The 23,716-nt window shown below is 43.2% G+C and overlaps 2 protein-coding genes across 2 annotated transcripts; both read right to left on the bottom strand.

Annotated features, from left to right (window-relative positions):
* Nucleotides 1–5,801: 5,801 nt before the first annotated feature.
* On the bottom strand, nucleotides 5,802–19,722 carry T265_09059 (hypothetical protein; the record flags this gene model as incomplete). Its single annotated transcript, XM_009175028.1, has 2 exons — nucleotides 5,802–5,934; nucleotides 19,664–19,722. The coding sequence occupies 2 exons, from the start codon at nucleotides 19,720–19,722 to the stop codon at nucleotides 5,802–5,804; spliced, it is 192 nt and encodes a 63-aa protein (XP_009173292.1).
* Nucleotides 19,723–21,317: 1,595 nt separating this feature from the next.
* T265_09058 (hypothetical protein) lies at nucleotides 21,318–21,623 on the bottom strand (the record flags this gene model as incomplete). The annotated part of the gene is made up of 1 exon (XM_009175027.1): nucleotides 21,318–21,623. One exon carries the CDS (start codon nucleotides 21,621–21,623, stop codon nucleotides 21,318–21,320), a length of 306 nt encoding a protein of 101 aa, XP_009173291.1.
* Between the last annotated feature and the right edge of the window lie 2,093 nt (nucleotides 21,624–23,716).

The following is a 23,716-nucleotide window of genomic DNA, read 5'->3' as shown; positions in this document are numbered from 1 at the left end:
CAGACAATCAATCGCTTCACCTACCTTGACGCTTATCCTTTACCAAGGCTCGACCAAATGATTGAAACCATCGCACGCTACACTGTCTACAGCACACTGGATCTCCAGAGTGCATATCATCAGGTTCCAATAATCGAGTCAGACAAGCCATTCACAGCGTTCGAAGCTGGGGGGAACCTATACCAGTTTCGGCGCATTCCTTTTGGAGTGACAAACGGGGTCGCGTGTTTTCAGCGAACGCTGAACAATATAATCAAAGCCGAACAGGTAAAAGACACATTCGCTTATATCGATAACGTCACTATATGCGGCAAAACGAGAGATGAACATGACCGTAATCTTAGGCATTTTCTCGATGTCGCAAAAACATACAATATTACTTTGAACGATACGAAAAGCAGCTTCGCAACTGAAGAGATTACTCTCTTAGGTTACAAGGTCTCCAAAGGTATTATAAGACCTGACCCAGAACGCATGCGCCCCATAAGAGAACTCCCACTTCCAGAGAACGGGAAATCGCAGCAAAGAGCCGTTGGTTTGTTTGCCTACTATTCACAGTGGATACCGGCGTTCTCTGACAAAATTCATCCATTGGTTAAAAACAAAATATTTCCGCTCCCGGAGAATGCCCGAACAGCATTTGAGAACCTTAAACACGAACTAGAAAATGCGATGGTAGTTACTGTCGACTACAATATTCCTCTCGTTGTTGAAACTGATGCGTCCGACATCGCTATTGGTGCATCCCTGAGCCAGGGTAGCCGGCCGGTCGCCTTTTTCTCCAGAACCTTGACTGCAAGCGAGAAAAATCATTCTGCTGTTGAAAAAGAAGCATATGCTATAGTTGAAGCGATCCGCAAATGGCGCCACTATCTCCTCGGGAGACATTTTAAATTGATTACGGATCAACGTTCGGTAGCCTTTATGTATGGGAACCAACAGAAAAGTAAAATAAAGAACGACAAGATTGAACGGTGGAAAATCGAGTTGGCAGGGTACAACTACGACGTCGTCTATAGACCTGGAACAGATAACCGCGTTGCTGATACCCTATCTCGTAACCTTTGTGCCAACATTACTGGGACGGAAAAACTTGAAGAGCTTCACAACATATTATGCCATCCCGGGGTCACGAGATTTGCACATTTTGTTCGTTCTAAGAATCTTCCTTTTTCAGTCAGCGATATCCGACGTGTGGTGTCCAACTGTTCCACTTGCTCCGAGCTCAAACCAAAATTTTGTGACACCTTTCGTGGCCAGCTTATCAAAGCCACACAACCGTTCGAACGCCTTAGTATCGACTTTAAAGGCCCACTTCCCTCAAACACTCGTAATAAGTACCTCTTAACAATCGTTGACGAGTATTCTCGATTCCCTTTTGCTTATCCCTGCGCCGATACGTCCTCTTCCACTGTAATTCGTTGTTTGAGTCAACTGTTTTCACTGTTTGGTATGCCTGCTTATATTCACTCAGATCGCGGTTCTGCATTCATATCAACTGAACTCAAACAATTTTTGTTCGATAAAGGCGTTGCCAGTAGTCACACCGCTGCATATAATCCACAATGTAATGGTCAGGTTGAACGACTTAATGGTACCCTTTGGAAGACCATCTGCCTGGCTCTAAAATCGCGCGGCTTGCCTGTCACACATTGGGAGGCTGTCCTCCTTGATGCTCTTCACTGTATCAGATCCCTGTTATGTACTAGTATCAACTGTACCCCACACGAACGTTTTATGCCGTTCACACGACGATCAGCCAACGGTGCCTCCCTACCTACCTGGCTTACTGTCCCTGGGCCAATCCTTTTAAAACGCAATGATCGAGTCTCTAAATATGACCCTCTGGTAGAGGAAGTGGAACTCGTCTCTTGTAATCCACAGTACGCCCACATAGTTCGTCCAGATGGCAAACACGAAACCGTATCCTTGCGCCGCTTGGCTCCCAAAGGCAACGACATGACATCCGACACAGAACAGGAACCAATACATATCGCCGAACAAGGGGAGCCTCACACAACACCAACAATCCACCGTGGTTGCTCAGAAACTGAACTCTTGCCTATTAACGATGCCTCGCCATCCCATTCTAGTGCAGATCCAGGAAATCACTTGGACATTCTTATCCGACAACAGCGCACTCACCCATATAATCTACGCAACAGAGAGGCGTAAACGACTCCATGTAACTATTACAGCCTTTTATTTTTTTACATTCTTTCTCCGCAAAGTACACACTTATTCCAAGGCGGGGAGAATGTCATGACTATATAACCCATACCTTTGCATAACCCATTAACTCGTGATTCTCACTCTATTTTCAGCTCATGTACTACAGTTATTAGACGATTAAAGCGTACATTACGTCTTCCTATTCTGTCTCCTTTCTAATCCCGTCCTGGAACTACTCGACTCTCGCAACACCAACACAATTTCAGATCGCAAATCCTACGCTGTCAATAAACTTAAGGTAGCTCAGAAAGAAGAGTAATTCAGCTGACGAGTGACTCGAGGAACCAGTTAACACACCATGATAGAAGGGTGACTGGCGCTATATCCTGTCTATGTCCGGGTTATTCACACCGTTGATCAGTGGTCGAACTCTCAGCTGCTAGGCGGGAAGTTGTGAATTTTAATTTCTCTGAAGACCCATGAGATGCATACTACTGATGGTTTTCAATAAGGATGCAACAACTACACTACGCTTCTTGGCTTTTCATCATTGATAGGCTTCATTTGCAGAAGCAAATCTCTGTTGGATATTTCAAACATCTGTCCGCATTTCTCATTGGCTAATTTCTTAAACCTTACACTACCAATAGCACAATTTCACTGATTCCAGCTACACTCTCAAATTTGGTAGTGAAGTAATCTGTCTCACTGGATCACCCACTGCCTCGTCAATCTCTTTTCCCCCTTCCCCATTATCCGTGAAGGCTTACGTGTAACATAGAAGCAACACTCAAATGCGCCAAATTAACACCTCTAGAGCAACAAAAAAATTAGTCACTTTTGAGGATGTGGTACTTTCACTGGTTCACGCGGTTATTTGACCAAACAATGAACTTCTAAGCGGTATGGTTTGGTGCAAAATTTTCGAATTCAGTTCCCTGGTGTTGTTTGTCCGTCTGAGGCAGTATCACGGGGCACAATTAAAAACGAACGACACTTTGCATTCTGGCAAGGGCATCTATAAGCGCCTGAAGTAATATTAGCCTACCATGAGTAACCAATCCGGTTGGGAAGCAAATGTGGCAAGGCTCAAAATAGGTGTGCGAAGTACATGCTATTTACAGAACCTAGAAGCATAGAAATGCGGTGGTTCCGGCTTTTTTGATGATAAACACGAGATGTTCATCACAGGGTGTGTTGTAATGCCAGTGGTATTGACAGGGTGAACTGGAAGTTTACGGGGACACCAATCAAATTGTCTTTTCCGGATGAGGGAAAATCTCGTGTCCTAAATCTTTGTAGCAGCGAACATTTCTGAGAGCGATATGCAGGTTCCTGTAGGCTTCAGATGTGTCAAACCTACAGAAGTGCAACAGTCCCAATCTGTTTACACGATACTGAAATGCAGGATAGTCAGACTGAAATTCGGAGAAAATGGTCGTTTCTAACGGCCTGAGATTACGACAGCCTATTGTCATCACTCCAAACGGACAGACCACTGCAATGACAGATTGAAGTTACCTTGGAGATAGGCGCATGGTGTTTCTTTAGTTTGGAAATCGATTATTTATACAATATTAGTAAATAAAACCTTGCTGATTGGCTTGCATCAAAATTTGATGAATCTTGTAAGTTTCATCAGTCGGTCCTAAGACGCTTTTATATCTAAAGCAAAATGCGACACGCTGCTTAACGAGTGTTCTCCACAAAGTTCTGAACGAATTCTATATGTGTTCCACACGTTTTCCATCTAACAACCCTTGATAATCCATAACTATCTATCGCTAGACTCCACTCGCAGAAGTTGTGATCCTGACTCTAATTCTCGTGCTATGCATGATCTTATGTTGCGTATTTTTCTTATCTAATCAAGTCGGAGTAATATTGAGCCAATTCGTTAGTGCGCATGTGATTTTTACGCCGGTACCGAGACTGTCCGTTGTTAGGTTACACCCTTGTTGAAAAGGTTGTCTGATAGATGGAGCACCACGTGATTTCACCAACTGACATCAGCCACTTACTAGCTTTTGTAATGGCGCGTTAGACTAATCACACACGTCTTGACCTAGATGTTCCTTTTGTCGATAGGATTGTATTTACTTAGGTGGCTCGTTCATTAGTAACTCAGGTCCATGCCTATCAGAAGTGGATGCCACTGGATTCAACTACTAGGCTGTCTCCGTTTATGTTAGCAAAGCCTCACCTTAATGCCCTGGATATGCCGCAGCTTTCAGCCCGCAACGATGCTAGAAGTGAATTTCCGTGACCGTCGTTTTATGGACCGACGTGACCGATTGCTGGCATCAGCTGACCATGTGCGTGTCTCAAGTTTATCGTGGACCACCAGACTATCTTTCGCATAGGCGCTACTGTTTATACGTGTCAACTACCTAAGGGTTCTTTGGTTACCGCGCCGAACACTGTCTACACTGTTATCCCAACTGTTCCGCATTGATTGTACTAAGTTGTCCTGTATTGTTCTGAGCCGTGGTCGGTTTTGTACGATGGAAGAGACAAAAGTGGACGCGGATGCCAACCACTCACTGGAACGAACACAGCCACTTGTGATGGACGTTTGCACACCGCGACAACGCGGAATTGAAGCCCAAAACTCCGGTTGAGGGCGAAATTCCTATATGAATCTGCTTAGTGGGATGCGAACACAGATAATCTGAAGTGCACCGTTGACAGATTTCTGGTTACTTTTATATATATCCTTGATAACGACAACCATAGAAGCCTAGCTTTCTTTCCTATGTTCTTTGTTTTGATTGCTTTCACAGCTATCTCTAACCAACTGACATTACACCATCACGGTTATACATCCGGAGTCAGCTTTCGTTATAAATCTTGATAATAGCATGATTGCACATCAGTGTCATCACCTGTTAACAAGGTTAAAATAATTGTACAGATTGGCTGTCCATCAACTGCCATGTTATCAGCAACTGATCACGGTCACATGTTTGTACACTTAACACAGGTTTAGACGGCCTCGATACAGGTGCAGTCCCTTACTGGACATAAGGTCCGTAGCACAGTAATGTTACTTACAATACGATCACATGCAAACAAGGGTCTGTGGTGAAATCCCAGTTGTATATTTTAACTGTTGACATATTAACATGGTTTTTCTAACTTTTACCATGGGTAGGTCTTTCGGGGACGAAATGAGAGTGCTATATGATGGGGTGTTTATTACAGATTACATTAAAAACCGACTAGCCTTACTTTATTACCGCGTCGTACACAAAGAGAGAACATCGTTTCTCAACTAGGGTAAGCTAAACCGTGCCACAGTAGTCCGATGTATGTATGTATGTATGTATGTATGTAAGTATGTATGTATGTATGTATGTATGTAAGTATGTATGTGTATGTATGTATGTATGTATGTATGTATGTATGTATGTATGTATGTATGTATGTATGTATGTATGTATGTATGTATGTATGTATGTATGTATGTATGTATGTATGTATGTATGTATGTATGTATGTATGTATGTATGTATGTATGTATGTATGTATGTATGTATGTATGTATGTATGTATGTATGTATGTATGTATGTATGTATGTATTCTGCACTACCAAATGAATCAAATGCATCCTTTAGCATTTGCTCAACTACTGATCGTATATGCAAAACGGGACAGACGCAGGCGATTTGCACTCAGACGAATGTTCTGCTACGTGCAAGTCTCTGGCATTGATGTAGATTCTGGGGAACGCGACCGGCGGATGAAGTTTCAGAGGCCTGCTGTAAGTCACAAAGCGATCTAATCATGATCACGTATCGATGAGCACGGCACCGGCTATTTGGTTATCGAGGTCCCGGAGTTGTCCGTCAGTTTATTAAATTTTCAACCTAATACATCACTTTCACCAGTAGAGCATCACGCAAGTGTAACTGGGAGCCATCTGATAACCCATATCAAGGTGGAAGTGGTAATCTGGCATGAATTATGTGATAAACATTAGGATAGTAATATCCAGCGGATGCTCATCTTGGAGTGGAAAAACCACCTAGTTTCCAGCTGGGACGTTTAGCAGGTGAACCGGTGAGTAGCCTGCAATCCAAAGGTCGATCTTACCAAGGTATGTACGCCCAAATGTTGCACAATTTAACATTCTCAAAGCTGCAGCTGAAAGGTACATTTCCAGCTTGTTTTCCAGCACTGTAAGGTGTCACGTCTCAAAGCTTCTCATGCCAACCTATGTAGCCATTCGCCAGATGGTTCTGTCGTATACCGCACCCTCTAGCGATCAAAAGCGGAAGCTCTAGTTCTCCAAACTTGTTTGAAGAATCCCCTAGTGTGGGAATTTTGAAGAATGACTCATTTATAGGCATATTTGTGTCTATACACATATAGTATAGTTCTTCTGTAGACTTCTGTTTTATCGCATATCAATATTTGACCCAGTGAGGTGTTCGTGCATGCCGGATGCCGAACGGCAGGTGTGAATGCATCCCTCATTTGGAATGCATGAGTAAAGCTGATATTACCACTGCTATTTGTGTCTAGTAAGAAAAAACCCCAAGCTGGTTAGTAGCGGTGAAATATGTGGAGAATTCACGGTGAGTTTAACTGAGAGTGACTAAGTTCTCCTTTTGGTTACTTCTCGTCCAGTAAAATCATACAGTGTCTGTTGGTGCTCCATGTTCATTCACCATGAGCTAGTCCTCATCGAAGCGGAATCAACTTCAATGGAATGATAAGAACATATCTCAGGAGCTACATGGATTGATGGACATTTTTTCGGTGTTTCATTTTTATGCCCTAAAATCGTAGACCCTGAAAGGTCTTTACCCATTTCGCTCAGGGGAAGGAAAAGCGCAAACGCAAACCCTGACTCTGTATTTGGGATGACTGTATTAGTTAAAATGATACTTGTCCGATCCTTCCACAAAATGCCACACAGGAAGGACGAACATTTTCAGACACATGACGTCATTCGGCAAGTGAAGCCCTGGAATGGTGCGTTTTGTTACACGACGTCACAACCAAGAGTACACCAGTTTTTACTGCTCGTATTGCCCAACTGACCAGTTATTCTATGGAAAAGCGATGAGTCAGTATTTTTCTTCTTTTCTTCCCGGATGCAGTGTGAAAGAAATGCCGTAAAATGTGTGCTGTGTGGCAATCTCAAACATCAGTCTCGCTTCTTAGGCCGAACGGACATTACAGTAAGTGAACAAAGAGTAATTCACTCAAGTTATTCTTCAAGCGCGTACTTTGGACATGAAGTACCACCTTTGCGCTCGAGTTAATTGGCTACCCCACAGATTAGCTAACTTACTCAGCTTGAAACAGCGGAGATGTGTGGTGAGACATAGGGAAACCCTACGGGGTATACTGTAGCCATGGTACTCAGTACGGAATTCGCACCAAACAGTGGCTTTTAGTGGAGTGAATAAAATATTCTAATGATTACTAGTCAGCGATGCATTATCGGTCGATGATTGTGGTATGTGCGACCGCCGCAGGTCGACGCTAGACCAGGTGTATCACAAAATAATGCTTACTTTGTATGCGTTACGGTTGATCATCGTGCTCTAGACACAGTGAAACAATTTTGACAACCGGTTGGTATGTGCTTCTGAGTATGCATGCCATGTAGATACTATCCGTTTAGAGAATATGGCTTGTAGGATGTACATTAACCGACCTTCCTATTAGTTGTGAACAGTCAGACAGAGCTCAAGGATGATCTTATGGTGACAGGTGTGTGAGCCCAGTGAATAAGTTGAAACTCCCAGTTCTAACTAAACGATGTAGATCAAACCTATAAAGGAAACTACTCACAAGATTGCTGAAATTCACCGACAGCCCACGACCGATTTCGCTCTTCTTGGGGCTCATCAGGCAGACGCAGTCCCCGAGTTTTGTGTCAACCTTATGTTCTACTTGAACCCAAATTGGACTGTTTTCGAAAGATACACTCATTCGCAAATCAATTTGGTCTTCACGAGAAACTCAACTGAATCTCTCTTTCATGATATTCTACAATGGAATGTGCTGCACACAGGCCGCCTCAGGGACTGCGCCTACCTGATGAGACCCAAGAAGGGCGAAACCGGTGGTGGGCTGTCGAAGAGTATTCAGCAAACTTGTGAGTAGTTTCCCTTATCAAAATACACTGCGATATCTCGAATATCGTGCCAACTGAAACATGAGGTGACCTGTGTGCAGCACATTCAGTTGTAGAATATCCTAAACGAGAGATTTAGTTGAGTCTCTCGTGAAAATCAAATTGATTTGTAGATCGAATCTACTTCGAGAAACGCTAAGATTATCATCTTCTCTTTGAAGATGAAAGCTGGCACCACGTTTGACAGCGGCCGCCCAAAAACGGTAATGGTCTTCAATGGAAAGTTTGTGTCATATTTCAACCGTGTTTGCATTCATCTTTCTTATGCATGGACATGTATGACCACCGATTAACCTAATGCGATGCTTGTCTCTTATAGCTGACTTACTCTCCGAAAAGACGCTGTTATCCTTGGTGTTTGTGTGCTTTACACTGGTAAGTGATTACCTCCCACCGACTAGGTCGAAGAAGTACGTTACGACCTTTTTACTTTACTTTACCTTTACTTTACTTTTACCTTTCACTTTCGGCTGTTAAGACTTGGTTGACCCTACGGCAGGTTTTACACTAATAATTTTCGCTAAATAAGGAGGCATGTGTCCACTACTTCTGACATCTGTCAGTTCCTCATCTCCCCAAGTCGCTCCAATAATATTCTAGTTGATGACTTTTACGTAGTTCGCCCTTCATCTCACCCCAGATGCTTCTGAAAGATGTGTGTTTTTGTGTCTATGTCCCATTGATTCAAGCCCATTCTAATCATTGACCACAGCTGATACCTGAGTAAAGTATGGCTTGCCTTTATCAAAACTTGCAGCCTTTTAGCGTAATGTGACTAAGCGGGAGTCCAAACATTTGAAGGATTATGGCACAAAACAGTAACAGCTGGGGGGGGGGTTAAAAAGAGGATAAGTTCTGCTTAACAGGAACACTGGGGGGGGGGGTAAAAAGAGTATAAGTTCTGCTTGGTACACGGGCTTGAATTTCACACAGTGCCGAAAATAATATTTCACTGAAGGAAATTACTCGCAAGGTTGCTGAAATTCGCCGACAGCCCACGACCGGTTCCGCTCTTCTTGGAGCTCATCAGGTATGCACAGTCCCCGAGTTTCCGTCAACCTTGTGTTCTATTTGAACCCAAATTGGGCTGTTTTCGACAAATACACTCATTTGAAAATCAATTCGGTTTTCACGAGAGACTCAGCTAGATCTCTCGTTTATGATATTCTACAACGGAATGTGCTGTACACAGGCCACCTCAAGTTTCAGTTAGCACGATATTCGAGGTATAGCAGTATATTTTCATAAAGGAAACTACTCACTAAATTGATAACCCCCACATTTTATCGTCATAAAGAAACTCGTTTACATTCATCTACAAAGGTGTTCAGCAGCGGAGATGCATTAAGAATTGGGAATTTGTTCAGACAGAATACGGGCCGATTAATTCGTCAAGTCAAAACTTGAGTTTTTGATATATTTAGAGGTAAACTGCGTAAAGTACAAGCTCGATAATTGTTAATCAACGATTTTTTTCGGTGTGAATTTTAGCTGCTGCTGCAATAACCAAGGGCCTCAACTCTTCAAGTTTTTGATCTTCAGGAAATAAGAGAAAAAGAATGCGAGACTCAAATGCTACCATCAGTTAAATTGAATCCTGACACAGTGCCTGAACATAAGCATCCAGAAAAAACTCACCCAGTTGGCTTGGTTCCCTTTCACTCCTGGAAGCCACAGATCGCCAGAATTCCGTTGGACGCCAAACATGTAATCTCCATCTATCGTCCAATACATCGGAACTCCAAAATCTACATTAGAGAAACCCTATCATGATGATCTGTAAAAAACAACACCACGTTTTCCTTTATTTTTGTAGACAAGCGGACGCAAAGACTAAACTCCTTTAGTACCCTCCATTTACATAAGTGAAACTACCAAAGACCCAGAAATTTATCGGTTCCTGACGCAGTTCAAAACTTTCTTTCAAGAGAACCCACCAAAAGGTCACGTCCTCTTCAAGCGGACAGAATTTTTGAGGTCGCAATCGCTTGTCGGAGAAAATAAGCGTGAAGCAGAAAAGGTTCGCGGGTGTCTGATTCCGCGCAAGAGAGGGCAAGCCTAACGGAAGTATCCCAAGCCGCCATATTTACTGACGTATCGTTTCAAAAAGTTTCATAAACATAGTTAATATTTCTGCCTGTTACACTGGCGAATAGTTATTCACTTCACCTGACCCGACCGGACCTGTCCAGTTATTTCGTTTGACACTAGCGCACAAAACTACTTATTGGATTGCTTCACAGTTGAGACGCCGATTGAGAAGTAGACAGCCGAACGGCAGAATGAAGTGCCGCACAGCAGCTCAGTGTTTTTCAAGTCTCTAAAAGCCATTGTTGTTTGTTCTTTTGCTTGGGTATAAACAATCGAGAAAACACTTGTGTGTTTATTGGTTCTTACTCAAGTTCAGCTGGATGGAACCGTGCGTCACACTTGTTTTGGCAATTGCAAGGACACTTGCGTCGGAGAAACCAACATAAGCATGGAAATGCGTGCTGCAGAAAGAACTGGATGCACACTTCCTCCATCTCATAAAATCCTCAGACAAGGGAGGCTGGGAAGCTTAATCTGTACGAATAGCACAACTACAGTGTCACGAGCATGCCCGGTCAAACCGGAATGGATTATCCAAGAGTGCTGGAAAGCGTCGTGCAGATGTAATGAATATACACAGAATGGCAACCAATCCGCATTCGTCGTTTATCTATAGTTAATATGAATTATCAACTAATGCCCTGACTGGCAGATCTCCACTTTAGCACGCTTGTTCGACTATTGAATCGACCAAGTAACCGTTGATTGGAAGTAGAAACGGCAGAAACACATATTTCCATTCTTCTGATTTGTGCTAGGGGTCATGCACGTTAACCGAATCACGAATCAGCGAAAGCATTAAACCGTGAAAAGAAATTTCTTCGGTTGCACGTTTGCCACTAACCCACATTAATGATGAAATTGATCCCTCGGTATCTCTCCCGAATAAGGCGGAACAGAAGTCAGGGGTTTCTGTTTCCGCACATTCCAAACTATACAACACAACCAACCGTTTGTGGCGAAATCGTCCCACCTGTCTGTGTCGCATTCGGGTTACTGTTTGCTCAGTGTTGTTCACAGAATTTCGAAGACAAACTACTCCTGCCTATTCAGTAGCGCTGTTAAACCAAAATATTTGCGGGTGGAGAGAAGATCACTGTTCTGGCTGCAGGTAAAAAAGTGAGACTAACAGGAATGATAGCCTCAGAACAAAAATGGAACTGCTGAAATAAAAGCAATGTGCACCCAAGTTTTACAGACCCCAAAATTATAATTAAGTGACTTATCCTTATGGGACAAGTCTCGTGTGATGAACTCAAGTGTAGTAAGGACTTACTGAAAAGCAAATACTTGTATTGGTGACAACCAATAACAGTTTGAATTAGGTCTACACTTAATGTCTGAGATATTAGAAATATTCGCCTAACTCCGTCTATCCTTTTTGGGACATATAAGGCAAACAGACTGAGCAAATTCCTCGAATTTGGATCATATGACTGACTCAAACTGAGCTGGTGTTCATAAATTACTGGAATAAAAGTTTCTTCTCGCACGTTCCACAACAGCATCTGGGCAAGTATTATACAGGGTCTGTCTTAAAATTCGGTTGAGTTGACCGTCAGGATAACGTAGAAAACTGAAGTATTCCGAACAGATTGATCGAAATTCACCAACAATCGGCATCAAGCATTGGCAAAAGTTCTTCGCTTCGTTGAAGAAGCCCATGGTACAACATCTGTCAGTTGTAATTTGTTTTTAGGGCTAATGAGCTATTTCACTTCACTCAACAGGAATCCCCTGAATACCGGTACCAGGAGGGGAAACATGCGTGGATTGTCATGGCAACAGGCGCTGGAATAGATAAAATTACAAAGTAAATATATATCTGCAAAAAAGGCTTTCGAACATTGTGATGAACTGTTTTTTATTGAGTGCTGTACTCAGGTTTTCCACCGAATGTTTGTTTAGCTGCTTCGAAGCTAAATAGAAAGAGGAAATAGCCGGAAGTTGAGTTTGTCGCGCTGGTGACTTTCTAATATTTGTTTAGAATTTCTCGAATCAATTACTGGACACATGTCTTTGATACATAAGTTTTGCGCCCCTTCTATCAAACATTGTCTGCGGCCGGTAATCTAACCAAACTTAGCCACGTAGCTTTGGAGCAAAGCCGACTTATGGTGTGTTTTGTAACTTAAGATAGAGATGAAGCTAGGTTTGCACGCTTCATTGCCTCATCTCCGATGAGCTCACTAATTCATGACCCTAGGCCTTCTGAATGAAAGGATATCACCCTTGTCAGAAGAGAAGCTGAAAACCAGTATGAGTTACGTTGCAGCGTCATGAAAATATTATAAAATTTTGTTGGTACATTTTACTCGTGTTTATTTTCCCAGGTTTGCAAGACGTCTCTGGTCGTCAGCAGAGCTCTAAAAATGCTTTTCAGTTCACTCCTTGCCATGTGGACTCAACAACGTGCTATATGGATGCGACAGAAAACTCTTCAAACACCCCAAGCCTAGCCGTTTCCCCCAAGTTCGCAGTTGAACTAATGATACGCTCTTGGTTGTTTTGACGAAGATTCTTGAAGTTAAATGTGTGTGCCACAAGGGCTATAATACTTACTTACTTACTTACTTACTTACTTACTTACTTACTTACTTACTTACTTACTTACTTACTTACTTACTTACTTACTTACTTACTTACTTACTTACTTACTTACTTACTTACTTACTTACTTACTTACTTACTTACTTACTTACTTACTTACTTACTTACTTACTTACTTACTTACTTACTTACTTACTTACTTACTTACTTACTTACTTACTTACTTACTTACTTACTTACTTACTTACTTACTTACTTACTTACTTACTTACTTACTTACTTACTTACTTACTTACTTACTTACTTACTTACTTACTTACTTACTTACTTACTTACTTAAATGTGGCACACGGAGCCGATAAGAGAACCATCCCTCACTTCTAAGGCTGAGGAATTCTGAGATTTTGAGCTAAGAATGGTGCCAGTTTTCTGTTCTTCACTGGATGGGATTAGAACGATTCATAGTTTATGGTTCCTCGGGGACAGAGATATTTGAGAATTTGAGCAAACCTTTTTGAATTCTCAAGAAAATCGTCCCGGGACCCACCAAACAGGGTCTCCTGCCATGGATACAATGCTGGCTCAGAGAGCATCAGTAAAGCTCATTTTCGATTGTTAAAAGGTTCCGCGTTTCTACCCATTTTCTGCTGTGGAAAAACTGTAACTGTTGGAAGTTCTTCAAACTCACGAAGTTTGATGTAATAAAACCCTACCGTGAAATATTATTATTCGTTTGAAATTTTGTTTGAACACTATTCGAATGAAATACTCAAGGAAAATTCATGGTGTGGTTCACTTATTGGCATTTCAGTAGCTTGTTTCACGAGCAGAACCAACAGAAGTTCGCTTCATCAAGTAGCCCAAACAAGGACCACTTGTTCAGTATTGTAGTGATTAGTGTTTTATTGTCATTTAACCCGTAGTTTTGGCATCCGTCTAAATGTCTCGCGTAGCGCTTACACATTTGTTCCCTTCCAATGCTAGTTCCTTCGCCAAAGTTCAGTGAGAAAACCCTTTAACTCACCGTTTGTGGCAACATCATCCTATCTTAAATTGTCACTCCTCATTTCTTGGCTACACGCTATACGAGTGATTCTGCCTGATTTTATCAAAATTACTTTCCTGATTTGAGTCTTCCTGTCTGCCGTTTGTGCGATTTCCTGCTAATGCAATATCTGCACATCACTTTACAAGGTAACTCAGTATTAACACTTGGATGTCTTAATGCCGGAAATTTTATGCTGCATCACTGTGTACGCTTCTAGTTACATTCATTTTCCTATACTGTGCTATCCAAGTCCGTCCCCAAAACTTGACTGTGAACAATATGCTTGAACTATGCACTTGTTTTATTTAAATGGTAGTCCAAAAAACGCACAGTAACTATCCCGCAGCCAAATACTTTCAGAATGGTCTGCCATAAAACCGTGTTTATTGCGGTAGTACGCAGAATATTGCACTTTATGATACGGATGCGCATTACAAACAGGTGACTTCGGCGTGTCCATTGTTTTCGCAAAAGTATATTTTATCTTAAACCCTACTTTCCCCCGATGACCGCCATCGATGCTCTGGTAAGGCGAATCGAATTTATTTGTGACGTAGAACCAACGGCACAGATCCAATATAAGGTCATTCGACTGAGTGAGGCGTTGCGCAGTTTGGAACGGAAATAATACCTTCTAAGTAACCGCTTTGCGCTGGACGGTAAATGGGTCAGTTGATCTTTTAAGTTTGTTGTGTGATAGCCCTGGAGCACATCCGGTTAATTCCAGCCTCAGATGACTTCTAGATACAATGGATTTGACTGACCTGGCATTTTATACCCAACTTTAGACAGCCTACTGATTGCTAAACAACAGATTCGCCATGGAAGTCTTTCCTGTTGCAACAGCTCCCAAATCCAACGATAGTTTTTCCGTATTCGTTGATACTGGACCTCGATTAACAACACCTAAACGTGTAGGATACCATTAAGTCAACTTTTACCTTCAGCCACTTTTACGGAGTTCGGTTAGTACCTCATCAATGTTTATTTTCAACCACTCACATAATCCGTTCAACTAATGCTCACCCACTAGTTTACTCCCACTTTGATTATATCACGAAATTTTGCTCTAGGACTAACCGATATTGGCACTGATAATCGTAAGCTCTAACATTTACCGATTACTTCTAAAAACTCCAGTAATATCACTGGAAGAACACTTGCCCCTTTATCCAAAATCACTACCATGGAGTAAAGTATCAGCTGTTACACGTGAAAAAACTAATTCGCTTCCTCAAACTGTTTGAGGTTGATATGTTTTTAAAAATGGACTGAAACGCAAAAGGGTGCGCCAGTCGATTATTATCAAGAACAGAATTATGGGTACGCACCTATTTTCCTTGATGCTAAGATAATTCAGTAGCTACATCGTTAAACAGTCATGCTGTACGCTAGTATATTCCACCCTAATCTTTCTTACCTGCGTCGACTTGCTTACCCCGATGTTAGTTTTGCTGTTCATTGGGTGTTCCGCTGATTCTTTTGAAAATTAAGTCTTCTCGATTAAGTCATCTTTTTAATCGAAACTGTGCCATCGCTACGCACCATTATGCTCCCTAACAGTGCACTCATGATGTCACCTCGACTGGTCATGAAACGCCTGCAATCAAAGTGCCAAGCTCAGCGGGGAAACCAACGACCATTTACGTTACACAAGCTACCAACATTTTACCATATACTCGACATCTGTATCTTAGGCTGAGATAGAATCTTTGTGTCCCGACCAATTAACACGGTTAGTATAGTACGATTTCAGAATGAGTTTTATCCTGTGTGGCGTTTTGTACCTTTATTTTACTTCCATTATAACACTACGTATTTCATCCATTGCATAATCGTTTTTTGTTTGAATACGAGAAACTATAAAAACGCGCACTCGTACAATTTTACATAATACAAGCGTGGTCACGTGCTTCAACTCTCTCTCCTGATTTCGCTCGCGCTTGTAGCGGTCATTCGCGAGTCTCATGTACTAACTCCGATACCAAAGCAGTTCAGACCATCTTCGGAATCTATTATACGTGGAAACCGTTCAGAAGAAGACCTCTGGACAAACATAATTGGATTATTGTTTATTCGTTGACCCGGGCCAACGACAAACTATTCTAAAGAGAGCAATTGTTAGTGAGTCTGTTCCATCTGACCTCTTTATTTGTGTATACCTAAACTAACGTTATTTTATTTCTTTGCCACACACTTCTGGTAAACTGACTTATTGGGTAGCCAGACCACTACACCTGAATGTTGCAGTGATCGTAGTCTGAAACCCATTACTAACGTTGCAAGTTGGTGTTGCAGAGTCTTTGTGTATATTCTAGCAAGTTCATTAGGTATGCAAGATTTTCTGCAGATTTTGAACTTAAGATCGTGCAAGTGCAGGAGTTGTTGATGCGACGAGCACGTGCCTTACACTTAATATTTTACCGAGTCCAAAGTCTAAAAACGGGAATAGGAAATTCACATTAATAAAATATGTTGCGCGATACGCAAAATGTTTCCGAGCCAGAAGTTTTCATTTTAGGACATTGCGTTTAAGTACCCACTGTGTTTCTCTGCCGTTTCCGTTCTCAGTTACTACCAGATATACATTAGAGGCAACATATAATATCAACAATAATCTAACATTCGTTTTCAAATGATTATCAACGGGTCAGTTCGAATCATTTCAATTTACAAAAAGGAGGCGCAATGGGGCAATGGCGGACGTGGAGGATTTCACAAACCCACCTGTGGAAAGAAAACCATTGTGATTAGGTCATGTTTAGCATTTTTACTGAAATTTTTGGAATCAAGAGGTGATATAATTGAAAAAATACCACGTAATGAGTGTTTATATATGTACATGGACAACGAATAATCGCAGTTTTACACGAGAAAGGCCTTTGAGGTAAAAGAGTTCAAACATTCTGGTGTTATCTTCAAAAAGGCAGCAACACTGGATAGGGGTCAGTGGCACCCAAAATTTCATTTCTAAAACAGAAAAATGTTTTAAAAATGCTGACGTCCGTTTGGTAGCTGAAGCGATAACGCCGGCAGTTCTGCAGAACTTGCTACTCGCATTTAAACTGTACGGAAATTTTAACTTGTCATACTGAACATTTCGTCCAAGAAATACGGGTGAATCATTTTGCAGATCGTATTGCTTTCCCGAGGAACGGCAATTGAACGAACAACCAAAACACATTCATGTTTGTGACTTTTGAGTTAAACCTACCTCAAAGGAATATAGCGACCAAGGCTTGTGTTTGATAACATATGATATTAAATTACAGGGGATCTAGTGAAAACCGATTTAAGCTCGCGGAGTTGTGGTGTGGTCAGAGAAATCAAATGTATGGGGACTGATGGGAGCGAACATCCGAGATGATCGACTAGTTATTCTGATATTTATTACCCGAGTTGGACAGTACCAGGAGAGAAAGTTTGTGTCGAGCACTAGTCATCAGTCCCCGAAGCAGTCCTATCAGCTTGGGGTTAACTGATTGCGCATGGCGAATAAAAGACCTTTGGGTACTAGACTTGCATGCTGGTAGCGGAGGATCAGGAGACTCTTACACATATACACCTCATTGTATATGTTCATTGTTGGGAGCAGTAGATAGGGGCGTGTGTTTTGTTTGGTTGACTCAGTGGGTTTTGGTGCCATACCACCCCAAATATGAAATGGGCAGCTACAATTCCGTATATCGATGTAAGCCATGGGAATCACGGAGTCTCCAGACTTTTACGTCTGTGTTTTTGCACAGAACTTCTTTTTGTTACCAGGCGGGGGGCGGGTTTTTTCATTTTTTTCACTTTTTCACCGTCTGTAGCCTGTAGCTTTGCTAGTTTAATTGCAACCGGGACGAGTCCGGTCCAGTAGAAACAAACAGAAAACAACGGTTCTCTTTTATTAATTTCCAGAAATGAAGGCCATGCTCCGAACCACCGTCGATGGGCGTAGCACCCATGCAACTGGAGAGATGGTGGATATATGAACGGAACATGGTGCAACGCAACAGAGCGATCCCCCTGCGATACGTACCGACCAGCACACGAGGTTTTCATCCCTCGTGCATGCTACCAGATCCGCAAGGCAGCATGCCACCAAGCAGTCATGATTGCGGCTTATGTAATATTAAAGAACTCCAGCTGCCAGCTATTTTATCCGGTCGAGGGAAGCCAGACCAGTAAAACAGCTCAGTCATTTCAAACAAGCAAACTACAAACAGCCGCTGGAAAAGGCATGTCACGGAAGCAAAGGAGGCGGCAGCTACCACTGGAATGATGGGACAGAACGGTGATCGCCAGAGTGTGTGAAACATGGCCAAGCGTTGACGGAGCGTGAGCTGTCGAGTCGAACAGTGGCGCACCGCGATTTTTTTGTGCACGTGCTGGGTGGGTTGCGAGGAGTATGATACCTTCTCAGGTATGAGAAACTCTGACTTTTGCTTGTTTTTATGTTGGTTGTGGTTAGGAAACACGAGGCATCACTCATTAAACAGAGCAGATAGGGTAGTCCAGGGCAGAGACCCAGCTGAGAGGTTCATGGTGTTAGTGGCTTTATGTAGGTCAAAGAGGTAGCAAAGTATAATAAGGAGGTGGAGTATTATTTTTAATTATTGTTTTAATTATTTTTCCGATCACTAACTAAACCTTCACCAAACTCAGAGGTGGTCTGGATCCAGTTCACACGTAAAAAAGCTTATCTCCAGACTGTGAAAACGATGCGGATGTGTGATATTTCGAAACCGATCAGAGAGACTGTTCTGAATGCAAGTGTAGTAAACTGGGAGTAAGTATTGTCTCGGGCTTGTGCGCGCTTGAGGGCACACTGAAATGTTGCTGGATTTACGGAACTTATGGCCTGCATATGAATTTAAGTTTTACCTAGCCTCTGCAATGATAGCATTTCGGTGTAACAGACGATTTAAGAGAGTTAAATTTAGCCTTGACTGTCTGGGCCAATGTACCCCAAGGCCCAAAATTGTACAGCTGGAACGGTAGGAGTGAGGCTAGTCTGCGGTAATAACTTTTTGGTGAACGAAGATTGGACTTTCTCGAGTGCGGCCTGAAACTTTGGATACGGAGGGAAGAGAAAACAACAGAATTTCTACAACTGGTCGCACGCATAGCTTGAAAATCGCGACCTTTATGTCTCGAAGATAGAAGAATCGTGATAGTAGAAAGCCGAGTTGGCGTGCTTGGGTACCCTGGAACTAAACTTCGTGAGAGAAACTAAAGGTGCAAGAGCTTCTGAGACCAACGTCTCTGATTTCTGTGAAATGAGTGGCAGGGTCATCATAAGCTCTGAACGTATCGGCTGGGACGGAGCCGCGACAGGACTTATGACGTTTGATTTGTAAAATACAGATTTTTTCACTTTGGTTTGTTTATATATAATTGTCAGTGGATTACAACCGTACTCACTGATTTTCTGCTCCTGAGCTACGCTTCTTTTTTCAATCCACAGTAACTGTCGCGAACGCCTGCCTATGGTTAGTCCATGCACCCTAGTGAATCTGGTGTGCAAAGTACATATTTGGCGATCACGCCAGGGCGGCAACAACATATTGACTATTCCACCACATATTCCCTGATTCTCTACATGTACATAATGGCCATGGGGCCAACGTGTTCCGGACTCATACACGGTCGACACACCCACCTCCGTAAACGCTCCTGAGCCCCACATATCACCAGCACCGGCATGTTCGCGAAAGCCATGACACACCGGGGACAGTATTCCTAAAAAGAGGGCCAGTGGAGAACATAGTGCTCAACAGTTCGGTTGGTGCATATGCAATTAGTGGTGTTATACTGCCTTAGTGGGCTTCGGCTAATGAGTTCTCTTCCTGTTTTCAATCTGCAGTAAACGTCGCAGACATCTGCTTTCGAATACTTAATGTACCCAGGTGCTGCCATAGTGTGCACACTGCAGCATGAGGCGCTGAACCTTTGCGGACCATCTGCTGCGCTTAGTTGCCTCTGCAAGCGGCCTGGACTTTTCTTCCTTGTCGCAGATTCAAACGCACCAACATGGAACATACTGAAGATTTTTCAACGTTGTACATAGCCTGATGAAGTCTGTTACTAACCAGGGAATGCTCGAGTCCTGTTGCTCAAGACCTCTTGGTTTTACCCAATGACCAGCGTAAAACATTTTCCACTACAAATGGTACTCTATGAATTCTACGTCGGTGACAAGCTCCATTTTTTATGCAATATTCTATCTTAAGGATTTTTCAATGAGTGGATAAGGGACTTAGAATACCCCAGCCTGTCAGCGACGGGTTTGAGGAGCTTAGGTACATTTCAGCTAATCCAACTGAGTAATTGTCACTTATAGGACGGGAATCCAACGCAACGGAGACCGGGTTCTCATGGTCGCGCATACCGTGGCCAGAATGTTGAGACCATGTTGCACTGAAATTATGCTATAATCGTGTTCTAAGTATGGCGTCTTGGAATGCCCGAATATCACGGTGACCTGACAGATATATCTTTAACCAGCCAAATGCTTGGAGACGGGTGCTCTGATTGGTTAGCCTGGATGAGTCGAACCGTGCCTGGCCTTTTTTGGTTCCCAGCCTTTCCCCGTCATTGAAAATCGTGGGTGATGTCTGCAGTATACGGTGTCTGCTAGTTCGTTTGATTTGATGGTGATGTACATACTTTCTTACTAGGCTCCGGCTCGTGAGCCTTCTTTCGGTTTTTCATCCGCAGAAATTGTCGTGAACACCCACCTTCGGATAATCACTGTCCCCCCGTGCTTCCAGAACGTGCGTACTTCATGCTATGTGTAGTTGGGTTTCACGCCAATTTCTGTGAACGTGAAACGGAAAGAAACCTTTTGAGCAGAAGTTCAATAAGCATGGTTGTGCGTCACCATTACTTGTAATTACTTATATGTACACATAATTAAACCAGAATGCACTCTGTACTATGTACGCGAGGCCCCTCGCTTGCCCATCTACCAAACCGCGTCTTAAAGTGTTCCGAGACCAAGGATATGGACTCTTCCGGCTTCTTGTCCGGGAGTGATTCTCTAGTTCTGTGATTGTCCCATAAGTGCACCTATAACACTTTCTTTCTCCCGTTAAAGGCTGTTCCAGTTTGCAATGGCTTTTAATACATCAAAACTTTTCATTTGCCAACAGTCCACAGCAATTCAGGCTAAAAATTCCCCTCGACCGCGAAGCCATGCTGGCGCATCAGGTATCATGCATAGAAATCATGCGTGCTGTATCGCTAACCCCTTCGATTCAACCTATCTGGCTCTTAAAGTCGACCGTCATCTCATTGGGGAAGTTAGTCGAAAATCAAGCGATGCTTAACCCGGAGCCTGCAACATCCTCATTCGAGGTCTTCAGTTTTCCGATACTGGCCCTGCCAGTGTTGCGAGTGACGTCGTGTCGGTCCCCGCTAACATGCCTCCGATCTTGGGATTCGTTAGAGCCTCTTGGTTCTTCAGAAAATCCAACGATGTCCCACATCCATTTTTGGTCACTTTCGGAACACTCGGCCAATGGTCCTGCAGCCCAGCAAGCTGATAGGATCATTCCCGCAGCTAGTCCTATCTCTAGAATTGACTGTCCATTTGCGCCAGACGCACTTGCTTCCTTCATGTGGTCCGAATGTTCCCTCAGATTGGATTTCGACCCTATGAACGTTCATCCAAAACGAACACGCCCCAATTGACCAACAACACACGTCAACCGCCAGTCATCTCCGGATGGGAAGGCGCTCCATGTCATCCCGAATCAATGTCTCTCGATCCCAGAACATCCACAATCCGCGATCTCCACCGTCCACCACATCCCACTCAGTTATGTTCCATTCCACTTCACCATGTATTCCGTAGATCTGCTATTGTAGAAACCGACCAACTTCAATAGAGAACGTGACCCCTTGCGTTTTCGACAATTGCACTAGTCTCGTGGATAAAGGGTCCAAGCTCACTGAAATGAAATCCGGTGCTTGTATGAGAAACTTGGACCTTCTCAAATGTAGATGAATTTGAAATGTCTCTCCTCTGCTACACTATATTGACTCGGCCTTTCACCGCGGACGGCTCCAGTTTCGTCTTCTGACTTTTACAGAGTTGACCCTTCATGGCTTCATAGAGCGTGAACACGATAGTTGATTGACTGATTTCACTTACCGTTTACCTGCCTTGCCCACCCAGAATGGCAACCCTCCCTAACTTCCTCGAAAGTGTAAGCTTTCCAAGTATTCTCACTTCAGCAATCCAGCCATCCAGTGCAACTGGTGCATTTCTCGAATTTGTTGCTTCAATGCAATCCTTCTGAGAATTGCTTCTTTCCTTTACTAGTTCTACCTCAGTCTATCTGCAGCCCATTTCCTAGAAGGCCGTTGCTGACCTAATTTTTACAACTGAATCACAAGTGTCCGATTAATTTCATTCCTTCACTCTGTCTGGGGAAGGCAACTGTGCTATCCTGCCATTTACCTTTATAAGCTACTGGCCGTTTCTTAGTTTCTTATCCTTTTTCCCGGTTTTGATACCACTGCGGAAATTATAGAAGTGTATTAATCTGCCCTCAAAGTTTTGACTGGTCCCGACCTTTCGACCGTACTCCCAATGTCCAATGCGCATCACGAGCGCATTGTCTGCTTTGTGTCTATTCGTCATTCTTAGTCCCACAAGGCGAACGTCCGCCTGATCTCCAACCCAAAATTTACCGGCTGGGCTTGTGACTCTAGAACGAAGTGTAACATCGACTGTCAGCCACATAGTCCTGAGGAAACGCCCGATCGATACAATTCGCTTCCCCAAGTGACGATGCGGATCCGAAATCCTGAAGCAAGACAATCAGTCCTCAAATCACTCACCCGTATCTCGGACGAAGAAATCAAAACATGCCTTTCTCGGAAAGCCCTGGTGGAGGAATTTTATTCTTTCGGAAATTCGGCGTTCCATATCGGCCGTCGCGTGGTGCTATCAGCCGGATGGCTTTACTCGCAGGATACAGCAGGGGGGAGTAAACGACTACTGACACTTTATTTTATCTTTTACATACTTCTCCCCCCACCCCTCCAATAAGTACCTCTTTGTAGGCCCAGCACTTGGGACTGCTAACTCTTCATCCTGCGTCAGTCTTGCAAGCAACATCTGCGTGTCATCATCATCATCATCGACAGCATCATCATCATCCGACAGCATGACATCAGTGTTCAACACCGATGCTTCACTGCCGTACAACCATGACTTATTTGAAAGCCTTATTGTAAAGAAAAGAATAAAGGTGGACGGGGAAGGGACTTAGTGCTAGCTTAGCACAATCATTCCGAGGTGCATACACCTCCAGACATTCACTCAGGCAATCTGGATAGAAACTGACAACAAGAACGCCACTGACATCGGTTGGCAGCCATATCTTGTAGTGTCTCCAACCAGGCACAGTGAGGATCACGCGGTCCCCATCCTGGAAGGCGAGTAGCACCGACAGCACCCAAGCGTTTCGTCATCTCCTTCATACTCCTCTGCCAGGTCATGGGTTGGCCACCTCTCTGTTTACGCCACTCCGAATCGGGTATAGAAAATAGTACTCTTTTCGGTAAACGATGATTCGGCATGCGTAAAACATGACCCAACCAACGCAGCTTCTGGTGCTGGACACATTCTTCAATGGAAGTACCCGTTACACAACCGAAAACACGCTCTCTAACTGCCTCGTTACGGATTCGCCGACACCAA

Source organism: Opisthorchis viverrini, assembly GCF_000715545.1.
Source record: "Opisthorchis viverrini unplaced genomic scaffold opera_v5_253, whole genome shotgun sequence".
In the NCBI taxonomy this organism is placed as follows: Eukaryota; Metazoa; Platyhelminthes; class Trematoda; order Opisthorchiida; family Opisthorchiidae; genus Opisthorchis; species Opisthorchis viverrini.
The sequence above is the reverse complement of the archived record's forward strand: the minus strand, read 5'-3'. Positions and strand labels throughout refer to the sequence as shown.